The 19,716-nt window shown below is 47.6% G+C and overlaps 3 protein-coding genes and 1 pseudogene across 5 annotated transcripts; 1 reads left to right on the top strand and 3 right to left on the bottom strand.

Annotated features, from left to right (window-relative positions):
• Nucleotides 1-280: 280 nt before the first annotated feature.
• On the top strand, nucleotides 281-4,261 carry LOC120678598 (receptor homology region, transmembrane domain- and RING domain-containing protein 2-like). 3 transcript variants are annotated; one of them, XM_039959850.1, is made up of 6 exons: nucleotides 281-513; nucleotides 1,004-1,285; nucleotides 1,633-1,857; nucleotides 2,139-2,219; nucleotides 2,325-2,543; nucleotides 3,039-4,261. In XM_039959850.1, the coding sequence occupies exons 2-6, from the start codon at nucleotides 1,144-1,146 to the stop codon at nucleotides 3,788-3,790; spliced, it is 1,419 nt and encodes a 472-aa protein (XP_039815784.1). In that variant the 5' UTR covers nucleotides 281-513; nucleotides 1,004-1,143; the 3' UTR covers nucleotides 3,791-4,261. The 3 variants fall into 3 exon arrangements, with proteins under 3 accessions (XP_039815784.1, XP_039815782.1, XP_039815783.1); XM_039959848.1 differs by having other exon boundaries at nucleotides 282-513; nucleotides 2,139-2,543; XM_039959849.1 differs by having other exon boundaries at nucleotides 282-513; nucleotides 1,013-1,285; nucleotides 2,139-2,543; nucleotides 3,039-4,229.
• A 6,669-nt stretch (nucleotides 4,262-10,930) lies between these two features.
• Nucleotides 10,931-12,356, bottom strand: LOC120679477 (annotated as a pseudogene).
• Nucleotides 12,357-12,724: 368 nt separating this feature from the next.
• On the bottom strand, nucleotides 12,725-13,426 carry LOC120679476 (ferredoxin-like). Its single transcript, XM_039961076.1, has one exon. It carries the CDS (start codon nucleotides 13,335-13,337, stop codon nucleotides 12,900-12,902), a length of 438 nt encoding a protein of 145 aa, XP_039817010.1. The 5' UTR covers nucleotides 13,338-13,426; the 3' UTR covers nucleotides 12,725-12,899.
• Nucleotides 13,427-16,877: 3,451 nt separating this feature from the next.
• Nucleotides 16,878-18,318, bottom strand: LOC120678577 (ferredoxin-like). The gene has a single exon (XM_039959828.1). The coding sequence runs from the start codon at nucleotides 17,689-17,691 to the stop codon at nucleotides 17,260-17,262; it is 432 nt and encodes a 143-aa protein (XP_039815762.1). The 5' UTR covers nucleotides 17,692-18,318; the 3' UTR covers nucleotides 16,878-17,259.
• Nucleotides 18,319-19,716: the final 1,398 nt, after the last annotated feature.

Genomic DNA, 19,716 nt, shown 5'->3' with positions numbered 1-19,716 from the left:
ACGTAATTCGATAAAAAAATCTCGTATGTATGTATGGAGTGCTAAATAAAATCTATTTGTAATTTTTTTAGAAATGGACGTAACTTTTTGCGACGAATCTAATGACGGTAATTAATCGATAATTTGCTACAGTGATGCTATAGTAACCATTCTCTAATCACGCGATCAAAGTCTTATTAGATTTTTCGGAGTCACTAGCGCGGAGATTCTAAAATTAATTTTGTAAATTAATTTTATTTGACATAGTAATTAACAGTGAAAATGTTAGAAAACCCTGGTTTCCGCGGGCGGAATTCCTTTTGGCATCCCTACCTTCCCCCTGCCCTGCCGCTCCAAATCGGCTGCAGATTTCTCGTCTCATGGCAGCCGACGTCTCCATCCCCACTCTCGATCCCCCTCCACCACCCGCTAATTCCTCCTAGTCCCTCTCCTCTTGCGCCGACGCCCCCTCGCCTTCCTCGTCTCACTCTCCCGCTGCAGTGCCGGAGAAATCAAATCAAATCCCGTCAAAAGGTGCGCCCTTCTCTCCTCCTCGATGCGTTGCGACCCGCAAAGATTCAGTTTTTACTGCTTTTGTTTCGCGGAGATGCCGTAGTTACCCGATTTCATGTGGGAATCTTCCGTGGAATTCAGGGCAGGAGTCGTGCTGTGCCGCTTTCAGAGTAGTTTTGGGCGATTTCGTGCTCCAAATGCCATATTTTCTGCTCCGTTCTTGTTCGGTTGGTGCTCTCTGAGCTGTACGATGGATATCCTAGTTCAATTCCGCGTATTCTCATCGTACCCTCCTTGGAGACGACACTGTATTTTGGGTAAATCTTAGGCTCGTTTCTGTGGAAAAGAAACCTCTCCTGTTTTTCGAAACCAGGTTGAAAACAAAGGAATCTTTGTTTCTCCATCATGTATTCTATCAGGGTGATAAAACTGTGGACGCTGTTTTCATTGCTGTGAAATTAACGCCACTCCTGCCATATTTGTTTGCTTAATTGTAGTAATATGATTGCAGGTGGTTTAGGTGACTGGTGCTCTGGACCTGGCGCTCAGCATTAGCGCCTTCCACAGTCACGGGTTTGCAGCTCAGCGGTGCAGCATCTGTGCGGACTCCTCTGCTCTATAGCTGGACCAGAGGAACGGAGTTCTGTCAACATGACTTGTCCAAGAAGATGGAGATCATTTCCCCTTTGTTTCTTTCTGGTGATTTTTGTCATCGCTCAGCTGGGAGCTTGCAATGTTGTACTCATGGCGAACAACACAACCTTGTCATTCGATGATGTTGAGGCAACCTTCAGTGAGTGCTATACATTATTCCCCTATATTCCTATATCTCAGTACAGATCAGTTAGTATCTAGTATTTGAATGGCAACATAAGGGAAGGGTTGTGCTTGTCCATTTAATGCCACTTCTTCAAATCATGATACATTCTTTATGTACTTATTGTTATGTTTTGTTTTCTTCAATGCTAAATTGTTGTGCTTTTGTTGATTAGTGAATAAATGGGTTGATTGCTTAGTTTATTCTTATACATTAGCACCATGCTTGTATTGTTGTGACTATTAATGTGCAATGCCACTTCGGTGCCTGAACCAAATTATCTGGATAATGCAAGGCTTATTGACCTTTCCGTCTTATTGCAGCTCCAGTGGTGAAAGGTTCAGGTGTAAATGGTGCACTTTATGCTGCTGAACCTCTGGATGCATGCAGTCCATTGAGAACTAAAGCAGTTAAAGGCTCTGTCTCACCATTTGCTTTGGTTATAAGAGGCGGTTGCCAATTCGACGAAAAAGTTAGAAATGCACAGAATGCTGGGTTCAAGGCTGCTATAGTATATGACAATGAAGACAATGGTGTCCTTGTTTCAAGTAATGCTCCAGACATAATAATTTTTTTTGCATATCCTCAATTACATGTTATTCATTATTAGTGCACGTAAAGGGCTGTTGCTCTATAAGTATTTGAGTATTTCTGTAAGTCAATAAACTGCTGTAAATTATTAGATCAGCTTCATCAAATCTGAAGGGTAGATAACTGAGGCAACCTTGTCCTAATCTTCAGTACTCAAAATCAATTATAGAACTTTACTGTTTACATTACTCGTTGAGTGCATATATTTGCAATATCGATTAACTACGAGATGTTGCAGTGGCTGGAAGCTCGTCCGAAGTCGACATATATGCAGTGTTCATCTCTAAGGCATCAGGAGAGGTGTTGAAGAAATATTCAGGTCAGACTGAAGCAGAGTTGTGGATAATACCAACCTATGAGAACTCAGCTTGGTCAATCATGGCAATTTCATTCATATCACTGCTTGCTATGTCTGCTGTCCTAGCCACTTGCTTTTTTGTGAGGAGACACCAGATAAGACAGGACAGGGCTCGAATCCCCCGAGCTCGAGAGTTCCATGGAATGAGCAGTCAATTAGTTAAAGCAATGCCAAGTCTCATCTTCACAAAAGTTCAAGAAGACAATTGTACATCATCAACATGTGCCATTTGCTTGGAAGATTACACTGTTGGAGAAAAGCTAAGAGTGCTACCTTGTCGACACAGTATGTACCTCAACATTTATATGTCAAATATGTCCATGCATTTTTGTGGGTCAAATGAATCGGTCTTTACTACCTGTTACTGTCTATGTATTATTTACTATTCTTTACCATGCACTACAGATGTGATGCCAAGTAGTGCTAATAGAACTCTAATAAAGGAATAGTTGGTATGGAAAAAAAATATTCCATCAAAATAGTGCCATATAGTTCATGTAGGCTTGAGATGTTAGCTAGATTGTATAGAATCTTTCTATATTTCACGTGCATTTTGGCACCTTCTTCTCAGTTATGTATATATGCTCCCTGATTCGGCTGCATGGTATATGGATTTTTTTAGATGCAAAGTTGGTTCCCCTGTGCTACTTATATCAAATTATTAGTGGTGTCTGCATCTGAAACCCTGGCATACTTGTTGCTGCATCTTTCTTAACCCTTAATCTATCTCAAGCTTTATCCTTAACTCGTGCCCTAAGGCTTGGTCATTTCATTGTGCAGAGTTCCATGCAGCCTGTGTAGACCTGTGGCTTACCTCGTGGCGAACATTCTGCCCTGTATGCAAGCGAGATGCAAAGGCTGGAACATCAAACCCCCCTGTATCAGAGGCTACCCCTTTGCTTTCTTCTGCTATTCGGCTACCTGCTGAATCAATTGCTTTGGCCTCCTTCCGGTCAACAGTGGCAGCATATCCTCCTAGGCCAATCAGCCGGCATCCTTCATCACAATCCATATCTCGCGATTACTCCATTTCAGGTTCCAGTATTCCCCGCACCCCTAACCTGAATAGGTCTTATGCAAACTCACCTCCCATCTGCACAAGCGCAAGCAATGCAGACCTTGCAAATATGTCATCCTCATGGTGTCGCACATCGCACCTTGCATCCGCACATTCTTTGTGTGGTGGCCATTTGTCTCCATCAATCAACTTCAGTTATATTTCACCACATGTCTCCTATTCTGGCTATGGATCTCCTAGTCGGTATATAGGTTCATCACAAGTGCCCCATGGATCTCCAAGTTATTACACTGGATCTTCAGGGCAGCGGCATCCTTACCTGCGGCACTGCACGTTGTCCGGTCCGAGCCTGTTCACCATGCTGCCCCCATCACCGCAACAGAACCAGTTGCAGCATGGTGGCGACTCGGAGACAAGTTTATCAGCTGCTGCATCAACTCAGTCATTCCGTCAGCTCTACCTACAGCACTGTCCTGATTCTGACACATCATCTCAGTCGCTACCAGGGTGCTGATTTCTGCTGCAAAATTCACCATTTTAACAGCAATGGTCGCTCCTGTGAGCTATCTGGTGCCAAACTGACATGTTAACGTGAGCTGGTCAATGGGCACCCTCGATGTTTATACTGAATCTCAAATCCTTGTAAGAACAGAAAATCGGCGGCCTCAAAATGTGAGCAATTTTACTTGGCGAGTCCTGAAGGAGCAGATGGATACGAGTGCCCGTAGCGGGGGTAGTTTTGACTTTGCCTACTTTGAGGCATGTAATGTAGTCAATCATATGTTTCTAGTGCTCAAGAGTTGATGTGTTTGTTGCTGCATCTTTAAGAAGGAAATGCCAGCTCCTGTAGTTTCATGAGTGTTTAGCTTGTATTGATGCAGCTTAGTAGGAACCTTAGATGGAGCTTGTCTTTTGGGGTTTCAGCCTGCTGTTAAGATATCTTCTTCATCTTAGTTTTTTTTTAAGAAAAAACTCGAGTTCTACATGTTGGCATCTGTCACTGTTGGAGGAGAAAGTAGTACTGAATTCTGGAAAAATCACGGTTGGCTTAAAAACATCCTGACACTAGACACAGAATATAAGAGGACAGCATGTACAACACAGAGCAGCAGCTGATGGCAGCGCAGAGCATTACTTGCAAATAAACTGCAGCCAGACTGCTCGATCAGATGGGCAGCATCATGCATCGATCAGAGGCTACTCGATCCCTCTGCTTGAGATCGATGTCGACGCTAACATTGACCATGTTTGGTTTGAGTAGCGCTACTCGCGCTACAAAAAAATCTTGCCTACATGAAGCACTAAACGAAGTTTATTTACAAAATCTTTTCAAGGATGGGTGTAACTTTTCGCGACGAATCTAATGACGGTAATTAATCAATAATTGGCTACAATAATGCTATAGTAATTATCCTCTAATCGTACGGTTAAAGGTCTCATTAGATTCGTCTCGCGAAGTAGCGCTAGGGTTGTGAAGTTAGTTTTGTAAACTGCCTTTATTTAGTACCTCTAATTATTAGTAAAAATTTATACTACGTGTGCACTGTGCTACGGCAGAAACCAAACATGCCATTATCCCATCCCAGGTGGTCCTGCCAAGCGCGAGCCTGACGAGGAGCGACGCCGCCCTGCAGCACCGGGCCTCCGGCTCGGAGCTCTCGGCTACGGCCGCCGGCGGCCAGGCACTGCCGCGCCACGGATCGGAGCAGGCGATCTCGTTGGGGATCACATCCCACGTCCCGTCACTCGCCAGGATCAGGCACTGGTCCTCCGGCGTCCGGTCGGTTATGGTGATCTCGGGCTCAGCAATCACTTCGGGGCTCCGTTTGGATGCTTAGCACGTTTTGTGCTACAAACAGAATCTTGCATGTATAAGCCACTAAACAAAATTTATTTGTAAATTTTTTTCACAGATGGGTATATTTTTGCGCGATGAATCTAATGACGGTAATTAATTAATGATTAGCTACATTGATGCTACAGTAACTAACTTCTAATCGTGCGATCAAAGGTCTTATTAGATTCGTCTCGTGAAGTAGCGCTGGGGTTGTGAAGTTAGTCTTGTAAACTGTTTTTATTTAGTACCCGTAATTATTGATCAAAATTTGTGCTACTTGTGCTACTGCACAAACCAAACAGGGCCCAAGACGCAGCATCCAGTCTCCTCCACCAACGGCGCGCGGCTACACATTGGCCTTGTTTGGTTAGGCTAGCTTTCTTACTGCACACGTTTCCCGAAAAAGGAATCTCGTATGTATGGGTGTAATTTTTCACGACGAATCTAATGACGGTAATTAATTGATAATTGGCTACAGTGATGCTACAGTAACTATCCTCCAAACACGGTCGAAGACCTCATTGGAATCTTCAGGGTTCCTAGCGCGGGGGTTCTCAAGTTGGTTTTGTAAACAGACTTCGTTGACACCGTAATTAGCGGTCAAAGTGTTACTATTTTTTAGAATGGGAGAAACCAAAGAAGGCCATTTACAAATCGATCGATCACCAACATCCGTCATGTACACCCTCCGTCCCAAAATAAGTGTATTTCATTGACTTTCATGAATCATATTTGACCATTCGTTTTATTCAAAAAATTTATATAAATATTATTAATTTTTTATGACTTATTATATCACTAAAGATATTTTAATAATAAATTATTTATTTTATAATTTATGTAAAAATTTTGAATAAAACGAATGGTCAAACATGATATCTGATGGTCAAAGAAATGTACTTATTTTGGAACGGAGGGTGTACATGTGACAGGACAGGCGGCAGAGTCTGCCGCCATGTGTCCTGCCGACGAGGGCCGCGAAGCTTCTGGACGCGCGACACCTCACCCTGGCGGACGCGGACCCCACAGTGCACGAGCCAGTGGTCAACATCGCTTTGAGGGCCACATTGTGGGGATCGGATCGGATCGGATCGGATCCATGCGCAGGCAGATCTACTCCTAGAGAGAAGCAGCAGAGAAGAGCACGGCCGTGGCCGGTGAGGGAGTCGCCGGCGGCGGAGGGCGGATGGTGGGTCAGGATGAGAATGGGCCGGTCCGGACCTCAAGATCAATTTTTGAAATCATGGGCCGACCCAAGTCAACGTTTTACCTATGTTCTTGATGGCTCAATGGGCATCACGAGTCGGCCCAATCAAACCTATGCATATACAATCATTTCAGGCATCATTATGTACTAGATATCTTCATAGTTGGCAAACATTATTACTGATATAAATCTTCAAAGTTAAGGTCATTATAGCAAAACAAAGATCATTTTTTTTCTTCAGTAGACTTTGCTGCTATATAACCACATTGGATGTTACTACATCATTGTTGCTATGTTATTACAGTTAAAGGAAATATCAAGAAGTTTTTCTGTTGGATTAAAACAAATCACAGCAAATTTGAGAGGAAGAAACAAAAAATCCTAGCTACAGAAAAAGAACAACCAGGCGTTGGCTTGATAAGGCCAGTACGGGCTCTTGAGATCCATGCTTGAAACAGCGGACGAGCTCTCGTGTTCAAGCAAGCATGGAGATCTAACGAAGAGACATCGTGTGGGAAAAAGAAGAGACCAGAAGCTTAAGGAGAGACGAGAGGCTCCTCCGTGCCAAAGCGGAGGAGCCTGACGGCGCACTAGTGGATGGGGTCGTGTGGGGAAAGTGTCATACCACGGGTCGACCCTATCCACCTATCGGGTCAATAGGTGTCGGCTCTAATTGAACTATTTTTTATTTGAGACCGACCCGGTGGCCCATTGACCTAGCTATTGTGGGTCGGGCCAGAGACCCAATGGGTCAACCCGGCCCATTCTCATCTTGAATGGTGGGTGAGTCTACTACTAGAGTACAACTACTGTACCACCTGATTTTAATTTCTCGCCGTAATTAACGGATCCAGTACATTCCATGATTAAGCTATCACTAGGTGGGGATGGCTTGGCCGGATTTGTCCGATCTGTGAAGACCTTAGGTGGAATCGGATGAAGAGATCCGCGGCGGGGCTCGACTTCTCTCAAAATCCTGCGGTGATGCGGCGCTGCGCACAATCATACGTTTCTCCGTGTATGTCCGAAAATCAAGTGTGTATGCGATGATGGGTCCAAATCAAAGCCGGCGGGAGAAAAGTACATTCCATGATTAAGCTGGTACTGTAGCCCCCCAATTCAAAGCTAGCTCCGCCGCTGCACGTACTAGATTACCATGATTACCATTTATAATTATACTATCACTTAGTGAAGTAGATCTCCCCGACTCTAACGTAGGTGGAGCACACAGATCCCATCTGCGGATTTTTTTTTTGACGGTCAATGGATGGGGAGAGGATCCCCACCTGTATTCATTAACTGTGGCCCAACACGGCCCGTTGGATGGTTACAGATTTTCGGTTTTCATTGAGTTTACATTGCCAAGGAAAAGAAAGAGCACCATTGGTCGCCTACTACGACATCTTTATGGGGCAGTCGTGCTGCCCAGACCTTTGATTCCGACCTGCAGCTTGCGGTGAGCTGTTGGAGGGACATGTCCTCTTGCCGGAAGATGACACCATTCCGCCGCTTCCAGATTTGCCAATAGAAACAGTGGTGATGGCACGATAGAGTGGGAGCAGTTCCCTGAGCGCTTCCCAGTGGTGCCCTTGCAGGTCCCCTTCCAATGACACCATGCATGTTCACATGTTGTCGAGCCCACAATGCCCACGATGAATCTTTGCCAGCAAACAGCGTGTGCAAAAGTTTGACAAGTAGAGACAGGAGTTGTGCAGCCCAAGATCCTTGATCCCCAATCCACCTTGTGCTTTCCCATGACGGACCCTGTCCCATGCAACCAGACTAATTGATCCATGCGTAAATGACATCACCGCATCAGCCGGCCATCACGGAGCTTCCCCCATCTCCCCTCGCACACACGCGTACTTGTGGCCACATGCTCTATCAACATCCACATGAGGTGCCATCCAACTGTTGATTATCTTACCTACCCTAGATTCTCTCATGGCATCTACCCATGATTCTTTCACCCATCTCCAACTATTAAGTTCAAAGTGGAGGCTGTGATAGACCATGCCACCACAAGTACACGTGAAAAACTGCTGGGAGGAGCTCCTGCTGGAGTGCGGCCAAACTCTTCGATGCCATCATTCATGGCCTTAGATATGCAAAGCTTGTACCGTGCTGTGGACGGAACCAACGCGCTCAAGTAGATTCCCCGGCAGGCGAATCTTGCCACGATGAGCAGGGTTAGGTTGATGTGGGCACGTTCGCTGCACTTTGTAATCTGGCTAAAGTCCATTTTTAACCATTCAACTATCGCAACAGTTTGGTTTTGACCATCGAACCGCGAAAACCAGAAATCTTTGACCACCCAACTCTTAAAACCGTTCATATTTGACCATTGTGTGGTTTTGGTGGTGGTTTTGCTGATGTGGATGCCACATGACAGTGATGCCCACCTGTCAGCCCTCTCTCCTCTGCCGCGCCGCAGTCCCCGCCGCCTCCCTCGGCGCCAACAGTCACGCCCACCGCCAGAGTGGTAGCAAGGCCCCCATGCCGCCACTCCGCTCTGTCCCCAGCCTCTCCACCTGTGCGCGCCACTTCATCCCACGTCATGGCTGATTCCTCCCACCCGAGCAAACCATCCCCGGCCATGGCGAGGGATGGCTAGAGCTTCGCCCTCGTGAGCGGTGTGGCCATGGCGAGCTGCGCGACCCATGCCCGGACATAGATGCGGCACCGGCCAAGGGACCCGTGCCACCACTGCCACTCCATCCCTGTTGACCATGGTACCTCACCTCTTCGTCAGAGGCCAGGCAGTGGCAGCGGTGGGAGGTGGGCTCGCGCTTGAGGTCCAGCAGCAACGGCGGTGCAAGGCTGGAGCTCCGCCGCGGACTAGCGCGGCCGGCCGGCCGAGCTGGAGAGGCGTGGGGGAGGGCGGCGGGGCGGCGCAGGGTGAGAAGAGAGGGAGAGGAGATGAGAGAAGAGAGAAGAGGAGAGAAGAGAGGGAGGATGGCCGACAGATAGGTCCCACTGCCATATGACAGAAAACAACCACCACGTCGCATCCACATCATCAAAACCACCCAGCAAAACCGTCTGATGGCCAAATATAAACGGTTTTGATAGTTTGATGGCCAAGAATACCCGATTTTAGAGTTGGAGGACCAAAATCAAATTCAGTTGATAGTTGGATGGTCAAAAATAGACTACTCTTCTTTTTACTAGAAAGCTACTAACCGGGCCTGGTGCTAAAATTTACTAATGAGCTTCACCTTAATCGCTTCCGTTGTTCACGCACAAGATGGAAAAGCAAAAAGATTATCCTGATAAGCTTTTAGCAGTTACAGATTGCTCGTTTGTCTACTTAAGTTGATATGCTATTGCTCGATCGATCGGATCGGAGTTGTTTTATTCCAATACATGCATAAAGTGTGTGTAGATATCTAGTTATTATTTTGATTTATAGCCGTATTATTTATATAATAATACTAACTAATCCGAAAATTAAGTGTATATGCGTACGTAGCTCAGTACGTGGCTACCCACTACTAGCTAGATTACCAGTTTATGGTCAGTGGATGTATCAGATGACCGAGAGTACGCATGTGTAGTATTTTAACCAACAGTACAGTGATACAGTGATCTTATCGGTGATTGCTGGTTGCTGATGCATGATAACTCTCGGCAACAATGCATGCACATTTTAGTATAGCAAAAAGTTAGCAGATTGCAATCCCGTCGGCCAACTGAAAGGTTTGTGTTCCTCGTAGTGACCTTTCTTTTCTTTGATTGAACATGTCTGTTTTTTTGGAATTAATATAAAGCTCTAGCAAAAGTTTATTTCTGTGAGACGAGAGAAGACAGTACTAACACATAATATTATTAGGAGTACGTAGCGTAAGCGGCACCTTTTTTTTTGAAACAAATGCACACATGCATTAAACATCAGGTTTAAGCAAATCGCCTAATACAAGATGAGCTACAAACTCAGGGGTCTGGCTCCAAAACATAGCTGAGCCAGAGACCATAACACACGCTCCATTTGTGGCTAGACAGTTCGCCACTTTATTACAACTCCTAGAACAGACAGAGATAGAACATGAAGAAAATTCAGATTGCATAAAATCTCTTATCTGTCTAACTATGCAGCCAATTGGACTCCTATCAATCTGCTCAGAATTCAGGCCCATCGCCAGGAGAGTTGTCCAAGATTATATTAATCATGCCCAGCTGTGCTGCAAGCTGGAGACCCTTGTAAGCAGCAATTGCTTCAGTTTGCACCGCTGACGCTGCATAGCTGATATTCCCAGCTCCAGCTGCCAACACATCTTCACAACTATCACGTATCACAGCGCCCCATCCTTCTGTTTTTGCATCTGAGTAAAAAGCACCATCTACATTGATCTTACATATGTCATTCGGAGGTGGCTTCCAAGAATCTTTTATTGTAAGCGGCACTTAACCAATGCGAAGGGAGTAAGTAGCTAGCAGGACAGCAACACAAAAATTGAAGTTCTCGCAGCAGAGACGGCGAGAAATTAAACAGCCTAGCCGGCGCCAACTTTAGCTTGCTAATTATTAGGTATTTTCTTCATACATAAACCTATGAATCACCGATACTTCACTAACCCAACCGTACCCGTATCCGATACTTGCGTATACGATACTTCAATACTCCGATACTCTCTCTATACTACCACTATGTCATTTTTTAAACTCACATATCGCCGTACCCGTATCGCGTATCGGTGATACATAGACAGAAACACGCTAGCTAGCTGCATGCAGTGCAGACAAGAAGTAAACGTAGTTAAGCCTGGCGTCCCAGGCGGCGTCCACCGGCGGCGTGCTCGGCCATCCCCTGCCTCCCCTGCGCCGACGCCTTCTTGTCGTCGGCGGCGGCGGCCTCCACCACCCCCCGGGCGCTGGCGGGCAGGTCCACGGGCTCCGACTCCGCGATGACCCTGCTGCCCGCTGCCTCCTCGTCTGCTTGCGCCTGCTGACGATGATCAGAGGATATGCGGTGGGTGGGGGCGAAGAGGTCGACGGGCTGGGAGTCGGCGATCTTGCCGCCCTCCAGCGGCGTGCCGTTGTGGAAGCCGGTCCGCAGCATCTAGTCGTCTCCGGCCACCTTGGTATGCGCAGTCCCGTGCTCCATCCTGCGCTCGCTGCTCATGCTCTGCTGCGTTGCCATCTTCACTTGCTAGCTACAGCATTTATCTGCTCGACGATCTTCGATCTTACAGCAAGATGGATCGATACGTTTGATGAGAGGTCGGTCCTTGTTGGCTTGCATATTTAAAGCTGGAGCGAGCGCGGTGATGGTGAAGGCTCTGACTCTCGGGCGCGTCGGGACACCGCACTGTCCTTGCAATGGCGACGTGGCTCGCCACCACACTGCCCATGGTGCGGTGTTGATGCGCTGTGCAGCTGCCATGCTTCCTCGTTGCATGATGCTTTATTATTTAGTTTCTCTGCAGCTACTTTCCAGAACTGTGTAGAGGCCGGATCTGGATTTTCCATTTCTAATTGTTTTGACACTGCTAATGGTTTGGTTTGGGTGGAAACATGTTGCACCGGTTTGGAATTTATATTGGTTCTACTTTAGTTTGGTGAAAAATAATTGCTCTAGCAATTAATTTGATTTGATTTCAAAGGATAAACAATTTGATTTGGTTTGTGATACTAATAGCGCCGAGTGCATATCCTCCTACTTGCTTGACTAGTCATGCTAATCATCTTAGTACGTAGTAATTAAAAGTACCACCGTCAACACAACATGCTTCTCCACCTTCTGCTATATCTTTGATGGCCTTAAGGTGGTTTGGAGTGGGTTATATGTATCGATGTGCTTAATAAAAATATTTTGGTACGGGTTCAACTTGGATCTCACATCACTAGCAGCTTGACAATGATACGACACTGTATTTTTTGCGTCCACGTTTGAGCCCACGTACGTACTGGCAAAGAAATTAACAAGGACCAGCCCACGAGGTCCCTGTATGTAGTAAGTGAATAGGTACGGCAGCCCATAGGCCGCAACATTCCTACGTGGGCTTCAAAGTACACCGAAATGGTGAATGAACTAAATATCCCAATACAAAGTTTTATTTCACTATTTCACAGACAAGTATATCATCTAAATATTATAGTATTTATATGACCAATGTGATCGAGTTGAGGAACCATATGGAGATATATGAAACCCAAACACTCCTAATGGGAGTTTCACACGGTTTCCAAGAAGGTGAGCACCAGTTTCATTCATATCTCTCATCATAAATGGTTTTCCATGTATATGGTGCATATTAGCTGGGTGGAATATATATATATATATATATATATATATATATATATATATATATATGCCAATTTCTAAGCAACTAACAACAGTACCTTACCACGCACTATATGTAGAGTAGCTACCTAGGTGTCCCATACGTACATGATATGATTTATTACTTCAACAACAAAAATAAATAAAATAGCTATATTATTGCAAAATAAATATAAATTTCCACAGCATGCATTATAGCTCAACTGCAAACCAATTAAGCATAGTAGCACGACACTTACGTAACCAAGAAATTAAATGTAATCAGCGGAGATCGATGATAAGCAATAATGCAAGCATTACGAGGAGGAGGTGAGCTCCTCCTCCTTGTGGGTCTCGATGACGACGTCGGAGGTGGGGTACGCGGCGCAGGTGAGCACCCAGCCGCCGGCGACCTGGTCGTCTTCCAGGAAGCTCTGGTCGGACTGGTCGACGCTGCCGGAGACGACCTTGCCGGCGCAGGAGGAGCAGGACCCCGCGCGGCACGAGTAGGGCAGGTCGATCCCCTCCTCCTCGGCCTGGTCCAGGATGTACACGTCGTCGGGCACCTGCAGCTCCACCTCGCCGTCGGGCGTGATCAGCTTCACGTTGTAGGTGGCCTGCGCGCGCAGCCTGGCGCCGCGGGCAACAACCTGCTTGGCGGCGGGCATGGCGACGACGGCGGGAGCCGGGGCGGCGCGGAGGCCGGGGATGAAGCTGGCCGGCGCGCGGAGGCTGCAGCTCAGGACGGTGGCCATGGCGTAGATAGCCACCAATGCAAGAGGGGCCTGCGCTTGGTGCTGGAGCTGCAAGCAAAAGCTCAAAGCGGAATGAAATGAGGGGATGGGGTGGGTGCAGCCGTGGAGGCTTATCTTCATTCTTGGCGGGTGGCGGGGCCTCTCTGTCTGGTCTGCATCCATCCATTGTGGAAAATTAGAATACAGCAGGGACCTGAATTTTACTATATATATACATATATAAATACATATATACATACATACATACATATACATACACACTTTTTTTTTGAGACCAACACATACACATACACACATATTTAGTGACATAGAAAGAACAATTAATTCTAGCTCACTACTACGTGCAGTATATAGAAATCAGAGTAAAATGCATGGCGGGTCCCTAAATTTGTCTTGCTGTGTTATCGCGGTCCCCAAACTCCCAAAAATGCGATTCTGGGTCCCCAAAGTTGTTAATTGGTTCCCGTAAGGTCCAAATCACAATTACCCTTGTTAAACATGGACCTGACATGTGGGGCCCACATGTCAGATTCACCTTCCTCCTTCCTCTACCTGCCACAGCGAGCCGAGCTGCTTGCGGCGCGGCCCTCCTCCCAGCGCCGGCCTCCACACGGCTCTCCTCCCTCCCCGCATCGGCCACCGCGCGGCCCTCCTATCTCCCCGAGCTGGCCATGGCACGCGGCCCTCGAGATCTGGCCATGGCGAGCGGGCCGGCTCGAGCTCGAGCTCCCTCGCCGGTGCGCCCCACTTCTGGCCTCCCTCGCAACTCTCTCCCTCCGCCACTGTGCCCCTCCTCCCCAGCGCACTCCGCCGCTCCCTCGGCCGTCGGCCACCTCCGCCGCCATGCCGCCCCCCTCTGCGCCCTCCTCCCTCCCCGGCGTGCTCCCGGTCTCGGAGGAGGCCGCACCGTGCCGGATCTGCGCGCGGTGGAGGCTATGGCGCGGTGCGTCGGCGGTGTGCGCGCGCAGTGCGGCGACTTCTGCGCGAGCGGCGACGCGTGCGGGGTGCGGCGGCGGTGGAGGCTCCTGCTCCCTCCGTCGACGCGCTCGAGATCGAGCTCGGCCGCCGGCGCCCGTCCTCCCTCCCTCCCCTACGCCGTCAAGCAACGGCCGAGGTCCGCCGTCGAGCTTGGTGGCCTCGAGCTCCGCGCTTCCTCCGCCATTGCGCCCCTCCTCCCCGGTGCCCTCCGCTGCTCCCTCAGTCGCCAGCCACCTCCGCCACCGCTACACCGCCCCCCTCTGTGCCCTCCTCCACCCCTCCCGACGCGCTCCCTGTCTCGGCAGAGGCTCGCACCACGCCGGATCCGCGCGCGGCGGAGGCTGTGACGCGGCGGCGCCCTGCCGGCTACTCCGGCCCGCCGGCCGGATCCATGCGCGACGGACACGGCTGCGTGGCGAGTAGGTCCGAGTAGCTACGGCGCGGCGACTTCCGGCGAGCGGCGGCAGGGCGCGCGCGGTGCAGCGGCTTCCGGCGAGCGGCGGCGCGCTGGTTGGATTTGACATGTGGGCCCCACATGTCAGATCAATGTTTAGCAAGGATAAATGTGATTTGGACCTCACGTGAACGAATTAACAACTTTGGAGACTCATAATCGCATTTTTTGGAGTTTGGGGACCGCGATGACACAACAAAACAAGTTTAGGTACTCGCCATGCATTTTACTCTAGAAATTAAAGTAGACCGTATATATATATATATAGTATATATATGTGTGTGGCAGGCACTGGTTGGGTAAGCGTGTGGAGGCCACGAGCTAGCTAGCTAGTACTCCTATATAGGAATATAGGAGTACACGGTTGGTTTTGGTTCTGCGTGTGTATCTCTTCCTGCCATTGATCTGGCCAGAGATATAATATAATTTCCCACCACAGTTTTTTTTTCTGGCATTTGTTTTTCTCTTATTTATGCTAGCATCTGCAGATTGGAGTGAGTAGTGGCCTGAACAATTACAAGCAAAATTCTGGGCTATAATATGATGTATCTCAACTGCTTCAAATTTGCCATTTTCCAACCAACCACAACTAGAAAAAGGCCCAAAGGCACCGGTGCCTTGCCTTAGGCTAGTATTTTTGGCAAAGATGGTTGGCTGAGATTTGAACTTAGGATCTGTTGCCTCGCGTGTACCTTACTTACCATCTCATCTACACATCAATTTTGAGGAGAAAATAGATATTTTCCTATTGAAAATGAGCCTAAGATACCGGTCGGTAACACCAACCGATACCTAAGGCTCATCCATAGTCATCGGTTGGTGGTACCACTGGTACTAATGTAAAAGTTACCTCCCGGTATTAATATAAAAAGTTACGACCCGGTACCTATGGAGAGCTTTAGGTACGTTACCAACCGGTACCTAAGACTCATCCATAGGTTCCATCCACCCCAAAAGTACCGGTACGAAGATAAACAGGTACCTATGCTAGTATAGGTACCGGTTCATCTTCATACTGGTACTTTTGGTGTGGACTTTTGGCGTGTTTTATAGTAGTGAACAGCTTCAACCATAATATATACTAGGATCCGTGATTGCCTTTTTTTCTCTTCCTTCCTTCTCGTTCGCGTCACCTTTCATTTTTTTTATCTACTAATGATGACTTCTCCCTTCTCATGATGCTACCCTGTTACTCACTACCGGAAACCGAGAGTTTGCCATGTGCCTCCTCCTTCGCCGTAAGCAAATCCACGGGCACACGGCGAATGAAGGCTTTGTCGTGCGCCACAAATAAAACACATGGCGAAGTAAAGACACACGGCGAAAGAAAGTCTTTGCTGTGTACCGAAACTGTGGCACATGGCAAAGCCGCCTCTTTGCCGTGCGCCACAGTTTGGCACACGGCGAAGAGGGCGCCACCGTCTGGCCACGGCGCTAACCGCCGGCTATCCTCTTGCAAGCGGAGTGCTTTTGGTCTAGCACTCAGCAAATGGCTTTTTTGTTGAATGCCCGATATTTGGCACTTGGCAAAGCCGTCGGCACATGGCATACATCGGATTTCCAGTAGTGCTAGCCCTATCTTTAACACCCCCCCCCCCCCCCAAAAAAAACCCCCTAAATTCCAAAAGAAACACAGTCACCGTTTTATACGCTGATTGAACCTTGCTTCATTTCAGGTGATGATGTGAGAATTATTATTGTCAAATTTGTGCTTTTTCAATAGCTAGGATCCGGCCAATGGCGAAGTGGAGGAGGACGATGGGTATATATATGGTAGGAGTAATGGATCTCAAATTTAAATACACTACTACATAAAAGATTTGTAGGGCGGTCAAAATAGCATTTTTAGGGGTGGACTTCGGACCCGTTGCTAGTTTTCGTAGCTAAAAATGGTATTTGCAGGGGCAGGTACATTACAATATGTATATGTATACTATACAATATAAACATAACACATCTATATGTTCCATCACACTTATTAGACTGCTCTTGGTGGTCAGAACAAATTAGCCTAGTCCACACATATCCAATCTTGAAGGAAAACATATATAGCACAAATAGCAAGCAGTGAGAGCTTAATAACTGCAGGAAAAGTAATACGTGTTGAATTGGATCAAGCTTAAGCTTCAATGCTTGCAGTTCCATAATATATGTATTGATGAAGGTACAAAAAAAAAGAGGTAAAACATTATTAATTAATTACTTTGATGAGAAGTGGATCATGCATCCGTATGCAGTAAAAATGAATGATACAGCAGACACCAAGCATGTACGGTAACAGATGGCCCTGCTGCCGATGCTTAGCTTGCTTGGTCTCATGGTGACATTGATCGACATGCATGATGGATGATACAATTAAGCTAGGAAAAGAAATTTGTCCGGCGGATCGGATTCTCGTCAACTCGATTACATCGATCGATAGATCTCTTGCAAGGCAGCTAGCAGCTTTAATTTTATGCATGGGATATGATGATGATGTGATGATGGAGCTTAAGCGGTGAGCTCCTCCTCCTTGTGCGTCTCGATGACGACGTCGGAGGCGGGGTAGGCGTGGCAGGTGAGCACCCAGCCGCTGGCGACCTGGTCGTCGTCGAGGAAGCTCTGGTCGGACTGGTCGACGGAGCCGGAGACGACCTTGCCGGCGCAGGAGGAGCAGGACCCCGCGCGGCAGGAGAAGGGCAGGTCGATCCCCTCCTCCTCGGCCTGGTCCAGGATGTACACGTCGTCGGGCACCTGCAGCTCCACCTCGCCGTCGGGCGTGATCAGCTTCACGTTGTAGGTGGCCTGCGCGCGCAGCCTGGCGCCGCGGGCAACAACCTGCTTGGCGGCGGGCATGGCGACGACGCCGGGCGCCGGGGCGGCGCGCACGCCGGAGGAGAAGCTGCTGGCCGGCGCGCGGAGGCTGCTGAGGGCGGTGGCCATTGCTGCTTAATTATTGTTAGCTAGAGCTGCAGCAGCAGCTGCTGAAATAAAGCTAGCTAGCTAGGTAGCTGCTAGGAGGGAAGAGTTCGCGCGGCAATGGCGTGCACACCTACTAGCTGGGAATTAATGAAGGAGATGAGTGCTGCAATGGAGGGGGCGCGTGTGGCCACCGATGATTTATCGCTAGCGGGAGGGGGTGGGGTGCCACGCGGCGTGCGGCGAGTGGGCGGCTTATCTCCGGCGGGATCGCCGGGGCGGCGAGGATCACACGATGCCCATCGTCGCGCGGAGCCATCCATCCATCCGTGAATCGATGGGCGTGTGGAGGCCACGCATCATCTCTACCACCGGTTGCACTTGCATGTCGTCATGGCAGCATCTCATCTATCAACGACAACAACAATGTACAAAGTCTGCTAGTTTTTTTTTATTGGTTGGCCAGCCGCTAGCTACTAGTAGATCGATAGATAGAACAGTTGCAGACTTGCAGTGTGTTACATACTGTCGTCCACACACAATACGGGCGTGGACGTGTGGTTGGCTAGCTTTGGCCGGATTGAGGTTTTAAGCAAGCTAAGGTATAGCTGGGGAAATCTCGAAGCTTCACGGCATGTATGTGCAAACCGTGGTGGTAGAGATCCGAGACACACACACATATATAGCTCCTGTTCGGCTGGCTAGAGCAAACATGAGGGAATGGGCCACCAGCGAGCCGTGCCGCCGGTAGGATCAACTTCTTCAAATTGCAAATTAGACTCCACAATTGCACAACTCTCGCCGATATGATCAAAATGCATATATAGAACATTTGTTCTGAAGTTCTGGTGATAGAGTTATGGCCTCGAGAAGAACTGCACCCTAAGGAAACAGCTTAGACCAGTCTAGGCTGGGAGATCTGAGTTAAAACTTGTATTTTTGCACGAGATTTGTATATTCTTCGATTCCTAATAGGGCAAGATCTTCCCCACCCTATAAATAAGGGCCACAACCAAACTAGTCTGAGTAGATCTCGTGAAGGCGCTGCAAGGAGCCCTCTGCGAGATGCAGGCGATGTGCTCATATGATGGCGTATTTCAGTGTAAAAAATGAGTAAAATTTTTATCATAAGAGATTTAACCAATGGTGCTTACTTAATTTGATCGTCATGGCCGCTCAATCAACTCCCCCCCCCTCTTCCCCCGCGGTGTCAACAGTCAATGAGCCTACTGCTATTAGATTCTATCTACTATCTATCTATCTATCTACTGCTATTAGATTGTATCTACTATCTATCTATCTATCTATAGAGCGAGAGAGAATAATAATATTGAGTTGTTGACACACCATTAAAAATATTTGAATACATAAAAGAATTTCCCTTAAAATGCAATTTGGTGCTTTAAAATATCCAGCTATATACCTTGTATTTCACCTTCTCCATCAACTGACTGTTTCATATATCTGTATAATCCTTGGAGGGAATAATAAGCTTATAAGCGAGACAAGTTCTTGTTTAGTGTTTTCCGTTCGTGGGCTTTTAGTACTAGCTGGCATCCGCGTCATCGTGTCATCATCCCGAAAGATAGCCCAGCCCAGTACGTGCCGACCCGGCCTGGCAGTTTGTGTTGTTTTTTTTTTTGAAAGATGGCCTGGCAGTTTGTAGCCCAGCACGTACGCAAGTGTGAACGTGGTTTGTTCTTGCTGCTGGTCGGGTCGGTCAATGAGAGAGAGAAAGAGAGATGCCATGGCCATCCTCTTGCTCTTGTTGTTGTTGGTCTCCCACGCGGAGAAGAAACCAACAACGCGTTTTGTGGCGATGGATGGATGCATCACGCATGTCGTCATCCTTATACCTTGTTTAATTTAGGGGTATTTGGTTCCTCTGGATTTAAAATAAATTCTATCACATCAATGTTTCGATGCTAATTAGAAAAATTAAATATAAATTAATTATAAAACTAGTTGCATAAATCTAAAATTCATTCACGAGATGAATTTATTAAGTTTAATTAATCCATAACATACGTAGTCGCATTGCTTGCATGA

The sequence above is a fragment of the Panicum virgatum genome, chromosome 6N (genome assembly GCF_016808335.1).
Source record: "Panicum virgatum strain AP13 chromosome 6N, P.virgatum_v5, whole genome shotgun sequence".
Lineage (NCBI taxonomy): Eukaryota > Viridiplantae > Streptophyta > Magnoliopsida > Poales > Poaceae > Panicum > Panicum virgatum.
The sequence above is the reverse complement of the archived record's forward strand: the minus strand, read 5'-3'. Positions and strand labels throughout refer to the sequence as shown.

Excerpts from the sequence above, each read along its gene's own strand:
- LOC120678598 (XM_039959848.1), top strand. The coding sequence starts at position 1,144 with ATGACTTGTCCAAGAAGATGGAGATCATTTCCCCTTTGTTTCTTTCTG. Across the intron at positions 1,286-1,632 it reads TGATGTTGAGGCAACCTTCA|CTCCAGTGGTGAAAGGTTCA; the intron begins GTGAGTGCTATA and ends GTCTTATTGCAG. Across the intron at positions 1,858-2,138 it reads CAATGGTGTCCTTGTTTCAA|TGGCTGGAAGCTCGTCCGAA; the intron begins GTAATGCTCCAG and ends GAGATGTTGCAG.
- LOC120679476 (XM_039961076.1), bottom strand. The coding sequence starts at position 13,337 with ATGGCCACCGTCCTGAGCTGCAGCCTCCGCGCGCCGGCCAGCTTCATC.
- LOC120678577 (XM_039959828.1), bottom strand. The coding sequence starts at position 17,691 with ATGGCCACCGCCCTCAGCAGCCTCCGCGCGCCGGCCAGCAGCTTCTCC.